Genomic DNA, 21,900 nt, shown 5'->3' with positions numbered 1-21,900 from the left:
TTCATTTTTAGTATATGTTTATGATTCAACGATACGGCCAGTTATAACGGACTGTCAGCGTGTTATTTAATACCTCAAGATGAAAATCCTCATTGAAAAATTTTGCCGGTAATATTGGCATATGTTGGTGAAGACGTGTCAATATACAGTTAACTATTGTCGACATATACTTAAGACGAAACGATAGGCTACCCGTGGCCTTGATATGTGAAATTTATTAATATTTTGAGTGACAGTTGCTGTAGCAACTCAATTTGCCCTATTCGCTTGATATGACAAGTAAACGCGCTCAGCCAATGAGATTCGAGGTCCAGCAGGGACCAATTCGTACATCGAACAAAAAATAAAATAGGCTGAATTTAAAGGATCATCCGTTTGTCAATAAAATTATCCCGTAAGCTAACAGTAAATACTCTCGTTAACCTCAGAAATTGTTCGCTGGAACTTCGAAGCTTCATTTGTCCGGGAGAAATATTAGCACTTGGCAATAAGACGCAACTTCTCTCTTTCGTCTAATTGTCTGTTCAATTAACAGCGAGCCTTGACAAAGCTTAAGACGCGGTCTTATTATTTGGGACAGGTGATAACATCGTCCGCATTAACATAAAAAGTACGACTTCAAAAAGCTAAACGCGTACACAAGGAGCTCGAAGTTATTCGAACGGCAAAATGGCCGTATTTTATAAATCTAGGGCGCGATTAAAGGGACGTTTAACCGCGCAATAAATGCTACGGTCGAGGAGTATTTTATGGTCTTCGATGGCTAATCTCTTGAAGATATGAAGCTTTCGGGAAGCACGAAAAAATTATTAATAAGGATTGTACTATTTCTTCTCTATCTTCTCGTCGGAGCAGGGATATTTATCGCCATAGAAAGCGGTCCCGAAGAGACGGAGCAGAACAAGGCAAGGAAATTTATTGAGAAAGTGAATAACCTGACAAATGCTACTACCAGATATTTCAATTCTTCAGAGGACGTGAAGCGGTTCTTATCTGACTTCAAACATGCGTTACGAAACGGGTACGACATTGATAAGAACGAAATAACCGGCCCGAAGTGGACCTACATGAATTCATTTTATTTTGTTGGGAATATAGTCACGACAATAGGTAGGTTTGATCCTGGTGCCAGTGGTATGTCCAAAAAATATATATATGTTCTCTCGTCTATATAGAGTTGCTATTAACGCGCTCGTAGGGTTATATAATATTATCATCCGAAATTCTCGTATGTGCTATTTACATGGCAACGGCATGTGATGACATGAAACACTAATGTTTTTCCGCTATGTACATGCTCTTAGTAGTTCACCGACTTTCACAATTCACATACAACGGATATTCAACGGACTAAAATGTTGTGGGGCCATTTCGTTAGTATATACAGAGAACGGCTTACTTCATAAACGCCTGTCGTATTTCGGCAGTTATTATATAAGATATCACTAAGGCTTGCCATGCAGGCAATATGTGTGCAGCTGTTTTGCAACTGGTTTGGATAATTCGGTTGTTTTCGTCCTAAAAAGAGCACAGGACGCTACAATAAAAACAACAAAATAAGGAAACGGCGAAATTTTACCTCGCCCGCGCTACATCCCGGCTAAGTTTGTAATTTTTGTACAATACACTTTAAAATGAGCCAAAATGACACAGTGTCTATTAAATGACATTTTCAGTTTTGAATAATGACTATCGTATTTAAAAGAAATCTTTTAAAATGTACTTTCATTGGGAGTCTAAAAATCGAAATTTGAGAATACAAATAGTATGCTAAACAGTCTTCGCCGTTTACTTATTGTGTAGCTAGCTGTAATTACATATATATATACAGTCAAAATTTCAAAAGCGACTTGGCTAAGGGATGCTATTCCACTCAAAGACAAAGGATATACTATATTTAAAACAATGTATACCAATATACGACAATATACGGGTCGAATTAACCCGAATTTCCGTTCTAAATATCACACTCCAGTAATTTAAACATTATATACGTGGCCGTGGGTAGAATCTACGATCAACTAAATTCATGTTTACTCAGTTAAAATTTTTGTCTCGTTTCTATATTCATATAAACATACATGTGTTTTGCATTTGAATATATATGCATTCGTTTACAATATGATTATTAACTTTTTTGATAACATTCACAAAAAATTAGTCTTTTCTTAATCATCTGCCCAAAAGCGTTCTGGCCATCACTATTTTTGTGATAAACTCTCGGCGTACTTTTGTATCAACGGTCTTTGTAAAATTTGACTTCATGACTTTTGACAATTTTGAATAAATGAATTTTTGGCCAACCCTATTTGCAACAAAAACATTCGCGCGTTAAATTGCTTAATCCTTATCAGTTGGTCAATGATAATATACGTCTGTTCATGGCGCTTATTTTATTAATGGCTCTAGTTAAGGGATTCAAAAAGCGGCTTAATGTGAATTCATGCTCTGGTCTTTGTCGCCAAGTGATATTTTACAGGTTCGATGTAAATATAGACGAACATGTTTTGTTCATGCATGTAGGCGCCGTTCACGTTCAGCGAGTGGAAATCCTTATCTACTGGGACCGGTGTGTATATTTGATGCACTTTACTATCTGTGACTTAAGCATTCTATGAAACCCTACATCCTACGGTGGAAATACGTCAGAACTCATCCAAAACATATTTAAAACATTTTGAGTGATAAAAAGTTGAATATATACTATAACCTCTCGTTTGATTTTCCGAAACAACATCAGTTCACCGCTTTCCACTTCCACAACCGAAAAACTACACTTTGTAATTGATATATAATGTTGTAAAAGCCATGCACGTTCTGAACGACCGCGGGTGTCAATGTTTGCTTTCTTGACTTTAAATGCTGCATGTTTAGTTGCTCCCCGCGATATGTGCAAACTAGATTATATACGCTATAAGCGTTCTATTAAGTTAGAAAGAATAGCTTGTAACGTATATAGCTTCTATATACTAATAGCTTGTCACGAATGTGGCTAAACAACCGCCTAGTCGACCTGCATGGGGGCTTTCATCTTGATGCTAACTGTACTGACAGAGAGCCTTCGCTCGAAACCTCCAGAAGTTTTCGCCAATATCTTAGGCATTTACCGAACCACATTTGATGACAAGTAATATATTATATATAGCTGGCATTTTTTTAACTTGGCAACGCCTATATAGCTACATTACGGTTTTGAATACATCCCACAAGTTCGCATGAAGGCCAGTTACTACGTATTTCGAAATTCAGCAATATTTCGAAATTGTTGTAGTATATTATTTTTATGTAGTCAATTTGCTCTTGTTTATAATGCGAAACAATATATAATTCGCATCCTGAAATTAAAGTGACCTTTTTGCGTCAAATTTCCGTGTTACAATTTCCCTTCTTCAGTTCTTCTTAATAAGTAAATTTGCGAATTTGTTCATGCATGCTTTCGCGGAGTCGACAATTAAAAAAGAAGAACGGTATTCAAAAATGAAACTTTTCAAGTCCGTGTAAAATTTGCCGCTTTATCTCAAAAGGTATATATAGCGTCGCGGTGATATCAAAGCACACAAGGTTGGTTCACTCAAAGTTGTCCTTTTCTTGTATATTGTCACTGAAACTTAATTCTTACTCCTATAATGAATTGGATGTGCAAAATCAATACCGGAGCACCTTATGATAAAACAAGGAGCGACAAAAAATTAAAGAGATCCCTTTTATATTATCGTACAATATAAAGCGTACGTGTACATACATAAAAGGATGGGATATAATTATTATAGCCTTACATCTCAATTGACGTACGCTCGAGAAATTCGACAAACTACTCGAGATTATCGCGCATGAATCGTCCATATGTTTACTTTTATATGCTATCTTAACAATATGATATATGGTTGATATCTTAATAATCGTTTTGGCATAATATATAACACTATATAGGCATAAATGCATTGGCTATTGCTTCATGTTTATGATATATATATATATATATTATATATATGTATCCAATATATGGCAACATGCCGACTAACGTGTGATATTTAGTTTATCGATTTTCTCTTCTCGGCAGTCCGAAATAAAGATGCATCTGTTAAGATTAAAATCCGGCGATTTTTTTATATTTATTATTGCGACAGAAAGCCAGAGAAACCATATACAAATATTAGTCGTGCGTGATTAAAAAGATGCTCGGCGCAGTTCGCATGAGCTATTTGCATGGTTAATGAGCAAAAAGTTGAAATCAGGACTTTCCCACGAAATTGGTGGTTAGAACATTCCGGCAACTGTATTGATGTTATGTGGGTGATGGCAGGCAAGCCTAGATAATGTTTTCTAGGCGCTCCGGTGCATTCAGGTTGCAGAGCAAGGCGGAGTACATTTCTACCACCCATGCAGGGTTTCCACAAAAGTTTTATATCGTTTTCATTGCACTGTAGGATTGGAAAATGAACAGAGTCAAAGAATTCGTGGAAACATCGTATAAATTGTGCTACCAATATTGAGACTCCTATGAATTAGAATTCCGATAAATGTCAAGGATTAAATTCCTTTGGTCATTGAAATACAGAAAGAAATCATAAGTAAACAAAAAAATACACGATAAATTTCATACAATCAGAGCTATAGCAGTTTTTACAGTACTGAACTAAGATAGCTACATATACTTATAGTTTATGCATGAAGATCATCGGTAGAGAAAAACGACAAAACGACAGTTTTGCATTAGTGAAACATGGGCATGCACGTCTTAAACCTAATAAATGGATATTAATTACTATAACGGGATGAATAATATCGTTTTCAAATGATAATTACTGCATGATATGTCAAATCTATTATTGTGGTATTACGATACGAAACCACAGGCTATAGAAAAAATATACCGCGATTCCACGATATATTGATGCCAAAACCCCGCGCGGTTTTCATCGCCCATGCAGACATGCATGCATGCCTGCTTTTATTCCATATGACATCGTATATCGTCCGAAGTCTCTATTCTAATATACACGAACTAAACCACTCAGTCATGTGATCATCTGTATGAATGAGCAAATGACTATAAAAGATAAGTTTAATCCAATTTATTTTCGAGGTTTTAGACAATTTTGATTTTCGTGCAATTTTCGAAGCCACCTTTTATAACAGGAAAGGATTGTCCTTTTTAAAGAATAATCTTTCATTGCACAGGCAAAAAAAGCAACAAAAAAATGGCCCATTTGAACAAATTTTGGGCAGGTTTTTAAAAAAACGTCCATTAATATGGTCAGCTCATGGAAAAAAATGACATATTATTGTGTCTAAAACGTTAATTCCTCCATATATAATTCTAGTCAGCTTATCCTGCATCAAATATTTAAAGCCTATAAGTATGGCTATAATAAGTATACTTCAAATATCCTGTGATAAGAAAATTAGCTGTTTTGTAAAACGGTGTTGTTCGTGAAAGGCTTGCTATTTGGCCGTATCGTAGATGAAATGTCATTAAATGTGTCATTAAAGAGGAAATTGTGTTGAAGAAAAATGAAAAATTCATTTTTTCACTGTTTAGGTAGCGTGCATGCGGAATATCACGCCCTTCGTCGTGTCCGATCTTAACTTATAAATTATTATTGATCATTACAGAACGTTTTATGAATTCATTTCAGAGCACGCATGCTAATCCATACAAACCCGTTGTTGATCTATAAATGTGTTGTTGACCTAAGCTGCAAAACGTGACTTCCTAGTCGTTCAAACCATTTTTGCTGCGTCATTGGGAAATTTACCATTGGTGCGATATAAATAGCGAATTAAAATAAGTTTTCACGTAGCGTTTGGAATTGGGAACAAGATATTTTGTTAATTAGTGCTAAAGCCACGAGTTGAAACATGACATTTCTCAAGAAAATAATTAGAAACAGAACGTAAACAAACGCCAACGTTTATACTGTGTCCTTGTAGATATATAAGTGAAAAGATAAGAGTCAAGCTCTCACAACCGATACATACACCGCAAGGAGTTGTGGTAATTGTACGCAGCAACTGCAAAAGCCATATGTATTACATTATGTTTGATGCATGAATTCACAATATAAGCAATATCTGGACCAAACTGGTCATCCAAGAAAACAGTGTTTTTCTTTCATGAGATAAATCATATCGTATACAAACACGAGCAGGCTACTGAGTATAAGAAATATATAATTCTGGATTTTGATGTTGTTGAATATCACAAAACCTTGAACCATTTTTTAATTTTTAATCCAGTTAACAGCTTTTGTTCATGTCTTCACTCTTCCTCGAATTGTCTAAAAAACATATGGAATGATAACCCACAAGTTTTCATTTAAATTCATATAGCTACTTAAATTTGTGTAAGCGGACAAATTGTTCGCTAATACACTGACTGCAAATGGTTTCACCCAAGCTGCAACCTTTGGGCTGATACTGCATGACGTATAAGGGTTGAGACTATTAGAGACGAAAAAAGGTTGGTCGTGCATGGACTATTTTATTTTGAGCCACATACTATCTATTTCGCGATTCTCATGATGACATTTAAAAACGTTCGAGAATGCATCATGTAAAATATATCAATAAGAGAAAGTAGTTCTAACAGTCCTGTATTTCCCGACGTGAGCTGTCACATTCAAACCGAAAAACATATATTAAGTGACACATTTCTGTCATTGGCAACGTTGTTTGCCTCCACGAACAATGCCAATGACTGTCATGCCAAGTTCCTTTAAGTAGTATAGTTGATGAAATCTTTGACGTTCTGTTTGTCTATAGTTCGATTTGAATGACAATGAAAACCTGCAAAAAATACACTCTTCTGCATGAAAGGGGCGGAGGGCACGTTTACCACAGACGATGGGGAGCGATATTCACTACGATATCTACCCCACATTTTACCGTATTAAGGCATATTTTATAAAATAATTTTTCCAAGCGATCCAAATATTCATTGTATAGTCAACTGAAACAATATATAATCACGTGAAACAGCATGCAAAAAGTCATGGTAAAAAGGAAAATAAAAAGCCTTTCCTACGTTTCACAAATTTCTACTTTTTAAATTGCTAACTTTCCGACAACTTTGTGAACAATATAGTCAGTCATTTTTACTTTCACTCACCGCGAAGTTATATTTGCCCTTCCTTAAGTCGCCCTTCCTATGTTTTTGGATTGTGTTCGTGGATTGACGTGCTTGCCTGAGATCCCGTTTGTAATACAAGCTCTATATATTGAGTGTTTATTGATCCCTATCCCATTTCGTTGGGATGGGATCCCAGCAACAGTTGCCCAGATCTCGCCCTAGCAGGATGAAAAATTCACATGTAAACCATTCACGCACTATAGACAAGATGACCTTTCACTGACCTTTACCATTTCCATGATAAATAGAGTAATTTTCTGAGAAAAGCTTGAGGTCAAGCGCTCAACTTATAGGCATCCGTTCCCAGAGTATTCGCTCTGTCCGATCCCGGGAATGCTTTTGCCAATATCAACACGCTATGTCATATAGCTTTCATGACTAGGCGGACTAAAAAAAGTCACGTCCAGGGTGGAATCACATAAACAGGCTCTTGAAATGCAGTTAGGAAGTGATGGGAAGCAAGGTCAAGGGTTTTTTGCTTCCGAATATTCCATTACTTCAAGTAGGGCTTTGTTTGCATGTGTACTTCTGTTATCATCCTTCAATACGTCGGAATAAAACGGATTAGCCGTTACGTACATGCATCTAGGTACCCCGTCCTGCACCTTGAACCGAGAAGAGCCGGAGAAATACATCCATGCACAACCAGCGTTATGAATTATGCCGGGGACGCGTGTTGCATTACAAAAACAAATGAATCTGCTGGTTCTTATGTTTCGGCTTATTTCTTATGTTTCAGTAAACATGTTTATAAATACGAAAAGGACCAGCCAGCTGATCTGGGTATAAAAATCAACCAATCAGAAGCCAGATCTTCGACACAACTGAATTATCATTTCCTTTATTGCATATGACTTCGACACTCGAAAATATCAAGTTATTTTTCATATTTATGTGAAAACACGTTTATTTTTCTCCCAACTGCATATTAGAATTTAAATTTTTCACCCTTTATACTATTAGCTCGAAAAATAAGGACAAATAACACCAGGCACATGATAACTCAGTTTTGTCGAGACGCTTTATGACGTCACGATCTCAGATCAGCTGGAGTATGATTACATTGGGCCAGTCAGCCCATGAAATACACCATCATCATTACCTAAGGGCGCTTCCCTTTATACGGTAAAAACGACCAGACTGGTGCTGTTCGGTACTGGCAGATTACTGGTATTTTACAATGTTTAATGTACTGCATTTAAGTATATCGTTTTCACATCTGTCCAACACGGAAAATGCAGTTTCACCGCTATATTCTTAACGAAATACTCCATTGTTTTTCTAGGATATGGCCACATGGTCCCAGAAACTTTGTGGGGGCGACTTTTTTGCATATTGTATGCCCTGTTCGGGATACCTATCACAGCCTTGATGCTTCGTTCCGTCGGCAACCGGATCACAGAATGGAATATATCAATGATCAAACTTTTTGAACGACGAGTTTACAATCGTGAAACGGAGAATGCTGAGATCAAAAGCGCTGTTATTGCGTTTGCTTTGCTTTGGATTATTATACTGCTGTCGGCAATAGGGTTTTGGCAATTCCAAAAGGATTGGGATTATCTTGGATCAGTGTATTATTGTTTTATAACTTTCTCCACGATTGGATTTGGTGATCTGGTTCCGAACGATGTACGAAGGGACGTTGGGAATAAAGATTATCAGGTAAAGCGATAGCCTCGGGGCAGGGAGGTGAATGTTATTTTGATCTTGACAAGATCTTGACAAGGAAATCCTGAATCCACACACTCTTGCAACAGGTAGCCTGGGGGGTAAAATTGGAAGGTTGATTGTGGAAGATATTTGGCGGGTAAAGAACAAACCACTTTTCTTCTATGAAAATCATTCCATGAAATTTAATATCTGTGAATTTACTTGCAACTCAGCAGCGCAATTGCATAACAGAAACTTGTTTTTCAAATCTCATTCAAATAATAATGACATTTACAAAACGTTGATTGTCTGTGCAACGGTTCGGGTAGTTTCCATCTACATGCATTTATAATGTAACATGTACAGAACTATTACAGGTCTCAGTTATGAAATTTAAATGTATTGTTGGTAGTCAGTGATTAAGAACTGTCATCAAAATATCAGCACCTTATCCTCAAGTGATCGCCAACAATAACCATCGCTAACTGTTGGTAATTAAACTATGGTTTTATCGATTTATGGATAGTCACGCAGCAGGGGCGTAACTTGACCCTAAGCGTTGGGGGGTGTGAAGAAAATTTGCCCTACCAAAGGGCGTGATTTGCAACAAATACGCGGAAAAGGGCGTGGCAACCAAATGCAATTATAGCGTCTTTTTGATAGGCTGTGAGACAGTTATATATTTATTACGCAAACCCGGCTGCATAAAACTGAGAGCGAGATTTTGACTTCAAAATATTTCGGAAATTATTGAAATCTACGAGGCGCCACCATGGTTGGCGCCGAGAGAAACATTTTCGGTTCAAATTCGGTCCTCTAGATCGTCGGAAACGGCCTTCTCAGACTGGCAACTTTCTCTCGGATTGTAAGTCGCACCACGCCTAATTTTCAAGACTTCCCGCGATATCTCCTGCAAATTAAGTTAACAAAAATCTCAAGTTCTGCGCATTTGCAGTCTCTCTAACCATCGAACCCCTACTTGGATCGATTTTACTAACTTACAATTCTTATAGCTGCATGTAAATTTAAAGTTTCGTTAGTTTGTTTAGTATTCATCTGGTTTTTTTTTATTAATTTGGGCACAAATTGTCCAGCCTGAACCCAGCGGTCTGCCCTGCAAATTCCCAACAAATTGCCCTACCAAAACACTGTTTTCAACAATTGGGGGGGGGGGGTGTCACACACCCCCACACCCCCCCTACACCCCCCCAACAGTTACGCCCCTGTCACGCAGTACAATGCGGGGATGACATTATTGTATATTGTATGCCCTGTTCAGAATACCTGTTATCCACGAAACGTTTACAATTTACAACGGCCAAACGTAAAAGTTTTAGAAAGAAGATTAAGATAAAAACTGTATGTTTCTTTTGTTTAGGTGTTCATCGAGTTCGCAGATTTGCTGTATCTTGTGATCGGCTTAGCTATAATGTCGAGCGTTGTCGTAGCAATCTCGGGAGTCATCGAGACGAAAACGCAAATGCTGGTCGATCCAATGGAAGCGTTCCGACGAATCGATATGGAAAACTTGAATTCGGTGGCTGTTAAGAAGTTAGGTCTGAAAATGAATGGTGCCGATAACCTTAATTCAAGCATGGGGCATCAGGCCAGGAGGGCAAGTGAGGTGCCAAACGGTATGATGAACAGAAGAGGTAGTAGATTTCCGTACTGGGAAGAACAGAGACTTCAAGAAAGGAGCAGTGCTGACAGAATTGAGCATGTAGGACCTGCTCCAGTAATTAGTATACCAAAACAACCAAGTTCGTCTAGAAATAGCGAGTCGTCAAAGGCAACTAGTAATGGTACCGCAATCCCAAAGAAAACTGACAGTTTGGTAAGTATGTTTCACTGTGGTACACCGTAACATACCTGAGACATTCCAATTGATGTATTCGTAAGTGTTTAGGTTTGCCTACCATTATGGCAGCACTGCTTGTCTGCAGTACTTTTTAGAAGTAAATCTTAGATATCGCCTACTAATTTAATAATTAAACTGTTTTGTAACTCCTAGTCTGTTCCAGTGGAACACAACTCCACAGCCTGTTCGCCAAGCATTACCCCACAGCCTCCTCCTGTCTTTAAATCAAACAAAGTCACACCTCTGGACGACAGTGACAACGAAGACGGCATCGTTAACGACATTTGTGAAACGGTCGACGAGACATTTTCAATCGAAGCAGGCGGAGCCAGTGATGAAGAGGGAAGCAAGGCCAGCGGCCACACCGATGAGTCAAGCCTAACGGGAATATATGAATTGCAAAATGAACATGAAAAAGTGATGAAAATAGAAACTACGGAATCTTTTAAGCTTGGCAATTCAACACATTGGGAAGATGTCGCGTAATTTTTCGTCGATTACCGAAATATAAACTATACCCGTTTTGATTTTCATGCGTTCTGTGTCAATGAACATCAAAGATGCTATCTTTCTTGTAAAGGTACAATTGGAATTTTTGTTTTCACTGCCTTTTCAATAAGAACAGTATTTTGTATAGTTTAATTAAGTTGTTTTGTTGCAACTTTACCGATGGAAAAGTATGGCGTACATTTTTTATCCAAGTGGAGCAAGAATGCCATCTTGCTAGTGTCGTAAAAAACAAGTAACTATTTTACTAAATGCGAGATGATGATGATGATGATGATGATGATGATGATGATGATGATGATGATGATGATGATGATGATGATGATGATGATGATGATGATGATGATGATGATGATGATGATGATCATGATGATGATCATGATGATTGGATGATGATGATGAGATGATGATGATGATGTGATGAGATGAATGATGATAAATGTGAAAGGAGGAGGTATTTGGCCCAGGAGAAGAAATGATTTGCGAAAAGAAAAAACAAAGTGGCAATCCAAATTTAGTCATGATAATTCGAATGGATGTAAATTGAAGTGCTGGCCAGTGTCAATGAAACTCGAATGGATGTAAATTGAAGTGATGGCCAGTGTCACTGAAACTCGAATGGATGTAAATTGAAGAGCCGGATGGCCAGTGTGAAGGACGTCCTGAAGGAAATCGGTATGATAACAGATCCTTCGTTTGAGAAAATGAGCCCACTAAGGGAAAAGAATGGGAGCTTCGTTTAGCCACAAAAAATAAATTAAAAGTAAGATGCAGGGACGACCTGATAATTTGCGAGTAAGTTCGGCGCGTATGAAAGTCATTTTCATTTTCATCGTCTCTGCATATATGTGATCTGAACGAAAGACTCGACGACTCTGCATCACGCAGGCATCAGAGTCAAACAAATATAGTGACAGAAGATATATTTATTAAACAATCAAAATCAGTAGAGGGATTTAATTAATTTGTCGTGAAGACAAAACAGGGTCCGTAGAAATGCGGTAATAATTTTTTGTTCAGTAAATCCTAAATACACGAATTTAAACGTCAAGATTAGGTCGGAATTAGGATTGGATTTAGGATTGGATTTAGGGTTGGATTTAAGATTAGTGTTAATCCTAAATTATTATAAATCTAACCCGAAATCCTAACAAAATCTCGTGGATTCAGTTTGTGTGTTTAGGATTTACTGAACCCATACGGATTTACTACCAGAGATGTCGGTCAAAGTAATATAATTATTTTAAGGTCAACTAGGCTATGCTGGTATAGAACATAGTGCAAGTTGCATTATTCGCCAAAAGAATTAGGTTATTGTACACCTGACAATATTATTAGAAAAATAAATACATGTCGAGACGTCGTGCAGGGTTGTAAGATCAAAATTTTAAGTCAAAGCATACCGACATATTATCTACAATAATTTATAGAGTTATATTAAAGATATTGTATAGCAGTTAATATTATTTAATTTATTCAACACTTGTACATAGCTATTTCATATGTTATCAATAGCAAGAACAACTTGTACAAAGTTTTGCACCATAAATATCATGAAAATAAATTCCTTCAAAAGGCCGTAGTGACTCCCGCTTGATCATGAAATTTGACGATGAGCGGCTGCAAAAACTTTCATTCGTACAGGTGAGCATACGGAGCTGTTGAGGGGTATCAAATACACATTTGCTATTTTACAAAATATCGTTATTTGTCTTTTATCGCTATCTTGTCGTTATTAAATCACTTTTCTTTGGTCCACATCCAGCCTCGTTCCCAGGCCCTTCGAAGTACTTTTCGCAACCTCCCCAAGCACTCCAGGCTCCAGCACCAGCGCATTTGTTGCATCTTCGCGAAGTACTTCAAAGAGCCTGGGAACGAGGCTGGTCTACGTAAGTGTTAAAAAATAAATACATCTAAACTATTAACACATGCATACAGCAATCTAATGATCTAATCCGTCATTTTTGAATGGAATTATTCCAGATAAATCACATGGGTTAACAGATGCATACTGAACTATGCGGAAAACTAAGTTCTTTCGATTTATTTAGCTAGCTTTTTTAAATATGACATATATATGACGTGCGTGCACGTTGTACGTGCGTATAAAAAATGCGTAAGTGGAAAGCAGCCAAAGCACCGAAAATTATTCTGCAACTTTGTCACCAACCGATTGTCACCTTGCGTCGCGTGACGTCCCTTTGACACCCCCTAACGTCTTCTGACACTCTCAAACACTCCATCTCCAGAGTGTCACGCATTTTGTGAAGGATACCCTCAGTAAATTAAGACTGGCTTTCATATAACATAAATTGTTGTAGTTCACATGTTCGTGTAATTCGTTGTTACAACAAATTAAGATGTGTGATTACGACGAATTATGATAAATTATATATGAAATTTCGTAGTTTTTTTAGATAAATATTAATTAGATATTAAATAAAAACCCAATTCTTGTTTTAAACAACTTAATATTTTTCGAAATATACTTTATTTTGATTTAATATTTATGACCGTGTTCTTCGATTGGTTTCATAAAGAATGACAAAAGATATAATCGAATAAATACTGCGGAATGGTTCATATTTCACAACAACCTTTTTTTGGGCTATTTGGCTAAAATATGAGGCCAAATGGTGCACCATGCTAAATTGCCCAAAAATTTCTCGCGTTCAAATTATCACGCATATTTGGGCTGCCTACGATCGGTTTCAAGGTTTAAAGACCCTGGGTAAGAGGTTGGGTTTCATTACACATACCAACGACAATATGTTTACACAAAGTATTACTATTGCGAAATATTAATACCGCTAACAAAAATTATTTGATCACGGGCTCTTATGATTCAAAACAACTTTACAGAGGATGACTTGTCATATAAAACGCTGGGAAATTTTTGTCTCTGTTCGCATAGAATAATACAAATAAGTCTGGGAAAAATAGTGTTAAACCTCTTCAAACAAATGGGTAACAATTCTTTGTATCCCTCACTGCGAACCGTAGGCTATTAGGCTATTTAGCCTGATATTTGGCTTAAGGATGAGCCAAACTCCACAAGATTTTACGAAAAAGACTATAGTGGACCTCGATTCGAAAGGCTTCAAGGACAAGTTTACCACAGACGTCCATCAAATATATTGGTCAAAACGACAACGAAAGATATGGGTTGCTTCGCTGTTTTTAGGCTCCGTTATACTGTACGTAACTCGTGTCGCAGGGCCAGTTACAGTTGTCGCTATGGGGCAGGATTTGGGATGGGATAAAACTGTCGCTGTAAGTATGAAGTTCCTTATAAAGTTACGTACAGATTGTAGCTTACAACTTTTCGAGTGTGAATGTTTTTTTTCCATGTTTATTCACTTCGTTATTGTTTGGATATTAAATGCATGTTTGTACGTGACCTGTGATCAGAATGTTGTTAATTGCAACTTTCTTTTTGGTTTGTGTTTATAAACACAACGAAACGTGTTGATCGAATTTCCTTAAATGAATTCAAAGATATTGAAATAGACTAAAGTTCTGTTCATACGGGCTAATCTTGACGGATCAAATTCACATTTGGCTTATTGAAAATAATGATAACGTCTGTTGAATACTATAGAGTATGTTAAAATGAGTAAATTTAAACTGGAAGGTTTGCTTATAAAGACATGGCGCTGAGTTTTGCACTGAGTTATATATTATTGTATTACCATCCATACAGCAGTTAGTTTCATAACACAATATATGTAATAATAAAAACAGTTCGTAGCTGTGTTGGATTCATTTTTGCTTAGATTGAAAATTTAAAATTCAGTCTCTGATAGCTAGGTCAATTCTTTAATTAAAACATATCTATTGATTTGTGGCATTACTGTACAGCACAAGTCAACAGCTTACTGTACAAGAGATTCATTAGAAGGAAATTGAATCTACCAAAAAATATCTCTAGTGCTAGTTATTCACCAGAAATCGAATTTCCTTTGTAATGTATCACAGGCTCCATTAGTTGCACTGTCGCTAGTTGCCAGCTCCATTAGTTGCACTTCTTTTTCAATTGTGGCATTGCTTTTAAGATATGGCACAGTTGTTAAAAGAGCAGTTGCTATAGCTTTACATATGGAAGTACAAGACTGAGACAGCAATGATTTTGCTTATTCTAGACATCTTGTTTTATTATTTTTGAGTCAACATGATGACCCTAATATTTTCTGATAAAAATTTCGTACAAGTAATTAAGGAAGTTAGTGAGTGTTTGAAAGTGGATTATTGATCATATTAAAGTAGTATTGAATTAACATGAATACTTATCCTGCAAATTCAAATCACAGTTTAGAAAAGTTTATAGTTAAATTTGTCAAAAACTTGCTTGTAGCTTGCAAGTAAAATACTACCAATAGGGGAAAATTATTCTGATCAGAATTGTTTTTGCTGAGGTATTTCCCATTTTCTTAATAGGCAATGCTACACAAATATGCTTTAATTATTATATCTATAATATTTAACTACCTTTCTTAAAAAAATTAAATGTTAAATCATAAGGTAGACCAGCAAACAATGTTGATTTATGACGTTACTAAGAAAGTCAAATTTTGTAGGACAGTTTTCTGAGCCATTTATGATTCAGACAATAAACTATATCAAATTCAAAATCAAGCACTTTTAGCCTTTTTTGACTTTTGCATACCTTTACAGGGTTACATGAGCTAATAGATGAGATCAGGCACACACTGCATAGATAGTTTTCATGTCACATTTCAATTAATGAGGTTGACCATTTTGGTGCACAACTTGAAAGGTATTCAAATTATTTCCCTAATCGATTTCCTAAAGAATACATAAGGTTGCAAAAATGAATCCCTGGATTGTTGTCTGTGCATTTTAGAAAGGACTGGAAAGTGTATTTTTATATAATATATATAAATCTATATTGATGAATAAAAAGAAATTCCTATTATTCAGTACTTTGTTGGCACATTTCTGTCATTGGCATTGGGCAACAATGAGTTTCTTCACAGTGACAATGTTCCCTTTCAAATTAATACAAAATCTTTTTCTCTTAACTAGTTAATCAGCAATGAAATATTTCAGGTCATTCTGTTTGTTTTAAATGACAGTGAAGGTGTCACTAAAAACCCAATATAAAATATGAACTGGCTTGGATTAAATTTGGATTAATATTATTTTATATAATTAAATTTAAAAATTTTCTTGATGTGAGCCTCTTAAAATACGGTCACTGAAGCAGCGATGAGAATCAAGTCATCTGTTGTGTTTGCGCTAATTTATGTTTCCCCGGAATCCAATTTAGTATAAATTTTTTTCATTATTTTGTATCCTTCCATTATTTGATTTGAATCTATTTATAATTGATGGCGCAAAAAACAGCTGCCTATGCCATAGTAAGTATTACTAGTGTATGGTATTACTTACTACTATATATATTGTTAGTTTGTCACGATAAAACCATTGGCATTGTCATTAGGACAGGAAAAGCGTCAGCGTTCGGCAAGGTAGTATAAATAACTGGAGGGGAAAATATCTCAGAGCCATAGCTTGCCTTCAACTGCAGTAATTAAATGTAGCTACATAGATTCTTTCGTTGACCTTGGAGAGCGAATTATGCACCTGCGCTGGCGCTTTTTAATATTAAATATTTTTGATGAATTACATACATGTAATTCTTCAAGTGTGATTCGATGATTAAACGAATCATTTTCTAATTACTAATACCGGTAATGAGATTTCAAGACTTCTGTTGTTACATAATGTTACAGTACGTAATTATTCGGGCCTAGATTTATTCAGACAAAGCCAGAATCTGTGTCTGTGACAGCCTAGAAGTAAATAAACATTTTCCGTTTGTGAATAGGATGTGCAAACAATCGGTGAATAGGCAATAGCTCTTTCTATCTGATCGAATCGACTCAGTTGAACAAATCGTGGACGACGAATGGAGATACCCCTTTTCATCTGCATCTGCATCAAAACACAGCATCCGCATTTCTCGACTTGTACGGGTGAAGTCGTGCTACATGTAGTTGGCAAATCGTACCGGTCGACGAATAAAAATAGGCCGCTCTATATCTGCCAACATGATGCATTTGCCTACTTTGACAATTTTCCATAACTCACAGACAGTCGGCGATGATCTGCGATCCAATAAAATTCGCCGACTGTCGAGTTATGGAAACCAGATCCTGACTAGTTAAATTGATTTGAGTGCAACTACGGTGCGTACGTCAACACCACAGGCTCATATTCTTTATAAGCAATTAATGTTGTTATATTATTTCACGGCAGGGCTCAGTTCTTTCAATATTCTTCTGGGGCTACTCCTTCACTCAAATTCTTGGTGGATGGCTCAGTGACACATACAGTAGTCAAAGCGTGCTGGTCTATTCATGCTTTGCTTGGTTAATATTAACCTTCATCACTCCGATTATTGTCAATCCTGAATATGCTGTGTTCATGACGCCAACATCAGCTTTACTACTTTTGAGGTTTTTGTTTGGCGCTTTGCAAGGTACTGAGGAAGCATATATGTAGGTCTCCGTCCAAATTTTGCATTAAAATTTCTTTTGCCTTTTATCACAGTTTTCGTTTTGTCACACTGTAAATTTTTATTACAGTGTATAGCAAATGCTCTGCTGTTAAAGATGTATGTCATGCATGCCGATCAAATTGTGCCCATGGCTTGAGGTGCTAACCCCTACAGCCTGTATTCTAAAAGCTCGTGCAAGCACAACTTATTTGTTGTTTATTGAAAGGGAGATCTCAATTACCTCGTAGCGAATCCATGACGGTTTCTCCACACGAGAGTATACCTTGATTTCGAAATATTTTATATCGGATCTTGACATTAGGAAAAGACTTTCTTATTGATCACGATTTAATCTCCAGTATCTCGCGCCCGATGAGTGTAGTGTAAATGAGTTTGTAAACTACGGGGTTAATATGCATTTCAAATTAACTTCACATTACAAAATACTGTATATACTATATAGCGTGATATTTCTCTTTTCAGGTGTATATTTTCCTGCTGCCTATAGCCTGATAGGAAAACGTATTGCTCCAAAGGATAAATCATTATGCACTAGTATCGTCGCTTCCGGTATATCTGTTGGGTATGAAAAACGTGATGATCACATTTTTAACAATTCTGCCATGAGCTAGAGTCTTATATGAGCTGATAATCGAAGGCGAATCCGTATTGGTTACCAGCCATATGCGACAAGAGCGAATGGTATCATTGTTATTATTACAACAGTGCAATTTTCTGTAGCATGATCTTGATTTTCTAGCTCCGTTCTATCTGGTATATTTGGATCCCTAGTAATGTCATATGTAAACTGGCATATGGTCTATTATATTTTCGGAGGAGCTGGTTTCCTTTGGTTTCTATCATTAAAATATTACGCATTGCCAAACGATATTCGCGAGTCTAAAGAAGTCTCGAAGCTCAGGGAGGAGAGGCCACCTGTGCCTTGGAGGACTATATTTTCCAAACCTGCCATATGGTAAGCTGCTATAAGGAATATCAAGTCAACCATGTCACCAGAGCCTTCTAGTGTATTACTAACATGCAATTTTAAACATCACAGTGAGTAGGGGACTGTTAATGGTGAGGTTGGCTATCTTTGATGGCGTACAAAAGCTTACCAAACGGAGTTACCATACCATTGCTAGTTTCGTTCTTATCAGTTCTCTACTGCAATTTCGGAATAGTCAGTCTCTATCACGAAATACCGCCCAGTACGTCATGTCTATTGATTTGTGCCTCGGCTCATTTGATACGATTCTTCGGCACACGGCATTAACGTAAATTACAATTACTTTCTGTTTGGTATTCTGGGACGAAATGAAGAAAAGTGTGATGTTTGGTGTTGAAACTGAACCGTCTTCAAAAACTGTTGACGTTCCATTACCCAACCCTGTGAAGTTTAATGCGGTCCTGAACTAACTGTTTAAACCTGAACATTATATAGGGCAATTGTGGTAGCTGCGTTTTGTCTTGGGACATGTTTTGATATGTTGTTTGCCTGGATGCCGACATATTTTCATGACAATTATCCAGATAGTCAGGTAGGCTGTTAACATGCTTTGCATATATGCATATGCCTTGCAGTTTTTACAACCCAAATTTAATAACGATGGCGTCAGTATTTCATCCTATGTTAAATCTGACGTCTTCTTTAGCAAAGAAACCCACCACCACACTGTTTCAATTGTCAGGATTTGATTTAGTTTTTACCTTGTAATCATGGATATGTGACTTGAAGTATTCAATGTATCAAATTCTCATATATTACGATTGCTTTCAAATTCCTCTCAACGTTTGTTTTTTTTATATCTGCACAGGGTGTCATATTTAATGTTGTCCCTTGGATGGGTCATCCTTTGATAGCTGTAATGTCAGGACATTGCGCTGATCATATGATAAGATCAGGTATCATTTTCATCCAGTACTTCTTACACGTGCTTTAGTTATGTTTTGCAAGAAATGCTCTTAGACAACAGATTTATCATAATTACCATTTATATAAGTCAACCATTGGCAAGTGCTAAAAAGGAAATATTGAGAGGATCCAACCCAGTTTCGCTGCGAAGCTCTTACCCACTTTTTAAACTTAGTGTATATTAATTTTTAAATTAATGATTGGACTGCATTTAGTGCATTATACCCTATTTTATATAACACCGAAAACTTCAAAATATTGTTTTTAAGCCATTTTTGACACTGTGCCTTTGGTATTGTTGCAGGCTACACGAATACATTCGTTAGAAAACTATTTCAGGTGAGCTGCTGTATGTTTTGATTCAACGACTGTTGATTATGTTTTAAACTTGCTAACCATGCTTTCGTATTCATTTTCAGTCATTTGCTCTGTTGGGACCAGCAATAGCCTTATTATTAATGAATTATCTAAAGACTTTTTGGAATGCGATATTTCTAATGACAGTTGCTGTGTCGTTCTGTGCGTTTAATGCCAGTGGCGCCACTGTTAATGTTCAAGAAGTGACACCAACCTACGTTGGATTCGTATTTGGTACGTTTGGTATGCATAGATAAAAGGAACAAAGATCTAAAGTTGACTTATAAAAGCAACTACATCAGTTGAGGTTGTCTTCATTGTGTAGTTGGAGCAGTAAACATGAAAATTCGGCTTGGTTAGGACAATCCAGAGGAAGACTTGCCATGCACTGACAAACCTTAGCTCATGCTAATAGCTGGCCCCAAATTAACTTTGGTGACCTGATACTGCATTCAGCTAAACTTGCTTCTCGTCTTCCAATTCTGGAAAGAAGCACACAAGAAGGCAACTGCAATTCTTTAACCAAATATATAAGTTATGAAACAATTGCCCTATCGTTCCTAGAGAATTCCCTAGCCATGCTTGAAATATATATATAGTAACTTTTCCACACAATTCTTCACCTCTCATAATCTAAAATTTTTACAGGGGTTATGAACACTATGGGGTCTATTCCAGGTAACACTTTGTATTATGTAGTTGTAACGTTTCATTATATTCATATTATAAGTCAATTGAAAATTAAAATGCTTGATTATTTCCATTACAGGTTTCATTGGTGTGTACATCACAGGATACATTCTAGAGACGACAGGTGACTGGGCGCTAGTATTTCAGGTCACAGCATTGATATCGATGATTGGCTGGGTCGTCTACGTCGTCTTCGGCTCATCCAAACGGCAAGTGTAGCAGGTTGTTGGAGGATGAAGTTGTGAAGAATAGCTATTTTGTGTGAATTGGTAGTTGGGTAGAAAACTGGATTCTGAAGACACCTTATCCTGCAGAAAACATTCAAGTCTCTTCTCTATCATGCAGTGTTACATGCTGGCGTCAGCATCCGCATATCTTTCCAGGAAAGTAGTCGAGTTGGGTCACAGAAAAGAACAATTTGAATCCAGTGGTCTGGGGTTCGTTTAATTAGATTTGAACAATCCTTCATTGCCATTCATCCTACATTAGAGAGATACCACAGAAGAGAATACATACAGAATATCACAGAGTACATGTGTGCTGTCGTAGATAGCCAATTGCTTTTTTCAGACCTTTATGGTAACTATTTAAATTCACTGAACTTACTAACGATTAGAGTTGCCAAATACCGTATTTAGCGCTTACAGAGTCGAAGGCTAACAGCAAAAAATTTCAAAATATGGCAATTAAAAGATAGGAATAAATTGTAGAAAAATATTTGGAAAAGGTATGCATGTTTGTATACTGTATAGTGTAGCTAGGTAGGTAGTAGAAATGTGCAGAAAAAATCAACAAAAAAATGAGACTTCTCGGCTGGCTAAAAGTGGATAGTAAAAATTATTTCTGCATGAAGTTATCTTAATATTTCACTTGAGAGGTGTCGTTTTTGGACTTGTACAGGGTGCCTCAAAAAAAACGCCACCACTTAAATATGCAAGAATATTAATATTGTTCGGGTTTGCACATAGTTCAGCTAAAATGACTTTTAGCTAAAATTACTTTTAGCATTTTAAATGAAGGATTAAGAGCCATTTTCAATTCCCAGAGGTACTTATGTATTGCGCTTTAAAGCTGTATTAATGTTCCTGCATGTTTAAGTTGCGTTTTTTTGAGACACCCTGTAGTGGTCGCAGAACAAGTCATTTTCATCGATGAGAAATCGTTCGGTTGTAAATTTGTCTTTATTTCTGTATTTCTGTATTCAAATCGGACATCGTTGACGGTACATGTATAGAAATATTCTGTCACAACAACCTTGACATGTT

General features: G+C 36.7%; 2 protein-coding genes across 2 annotated transcripts; both read left to right on the top strand.

Annotated features, from left to right (window-relative positions):
- The first annotated feature begins 403 nt into the window (after window positions 1-403).
- Window positions 404-11,482, top strand: LOC114531127 (potassium channel subfamily K member 15-like). The gene is made up of 4 exons (XM_028552776.1): window positions 404-1,110; window positions 8,418-8,797; window positions 10,164-10,619; window positions 10,797-11,482. Exons 1-4 carry the CDS (start codon window positions 780-782, stop codon window positions 11,127-11,129), a joined length of 1,500 nt encoding a protein of 499 aa, XP_028408577.1. The 5' UTR covers window positions 404-779; the 3' UTR covers window positions 11,130-11,482.
- Window positions 11,483-14,005: 2,523 nt separating this feature from the next.
- Window positions 14,006-21,620, top strand: LOC114531150 (solute carrier family 17 member 9-like). Its single transcript, XM_028552804.1, has 10 exons — window positions 14,006-14,423; window positions 17,433-17,655; window positions 18,157-18,256; window positions 18,434-18,649; window positions 19,118-19,214; window positions 19,491-19,578; window positions 19,893-19,927; window positions 20,008-20,179; window positions 20,594-20,623; window positions 20,715-21,620. Exons 1-10 carry the CDS (start codon window positions 14,190-14,192, stop codon window positions 20,852-20,854), a joined length of 1,335 nt encoding a protein of 444 aa, XP_028408605.1. The 5' UTR covers window positions 14,006-14,189; the 3' UTR covers window positions 20,855-21,620.
- The last annotated feature ends 280 nt before the right edge of the window (window positions 21,621-21,900 follow it).

Source organism: Dendronephthya gigantea, unplaced genomic scaffold (assembly GCF_004324835.1).
Source record: "Dendronephthya gigantea isolate DGI-Jeju-01 unplaced genomic scaffold, DenGig_1.0 000068F, whole genome shotgun sequence".
Lineage (NCBI taxonomy): Eukaryota > Metazoa > Cnidaria > Anthozoa > Malacalcyonacea > Nephtheidae > Dendronephthya > Dendronephthya gigantea.
Note: the sequence above shows the minus strand (reverse complement) of the source record. Positions and strands in the feature narration are given on the sequence as shown.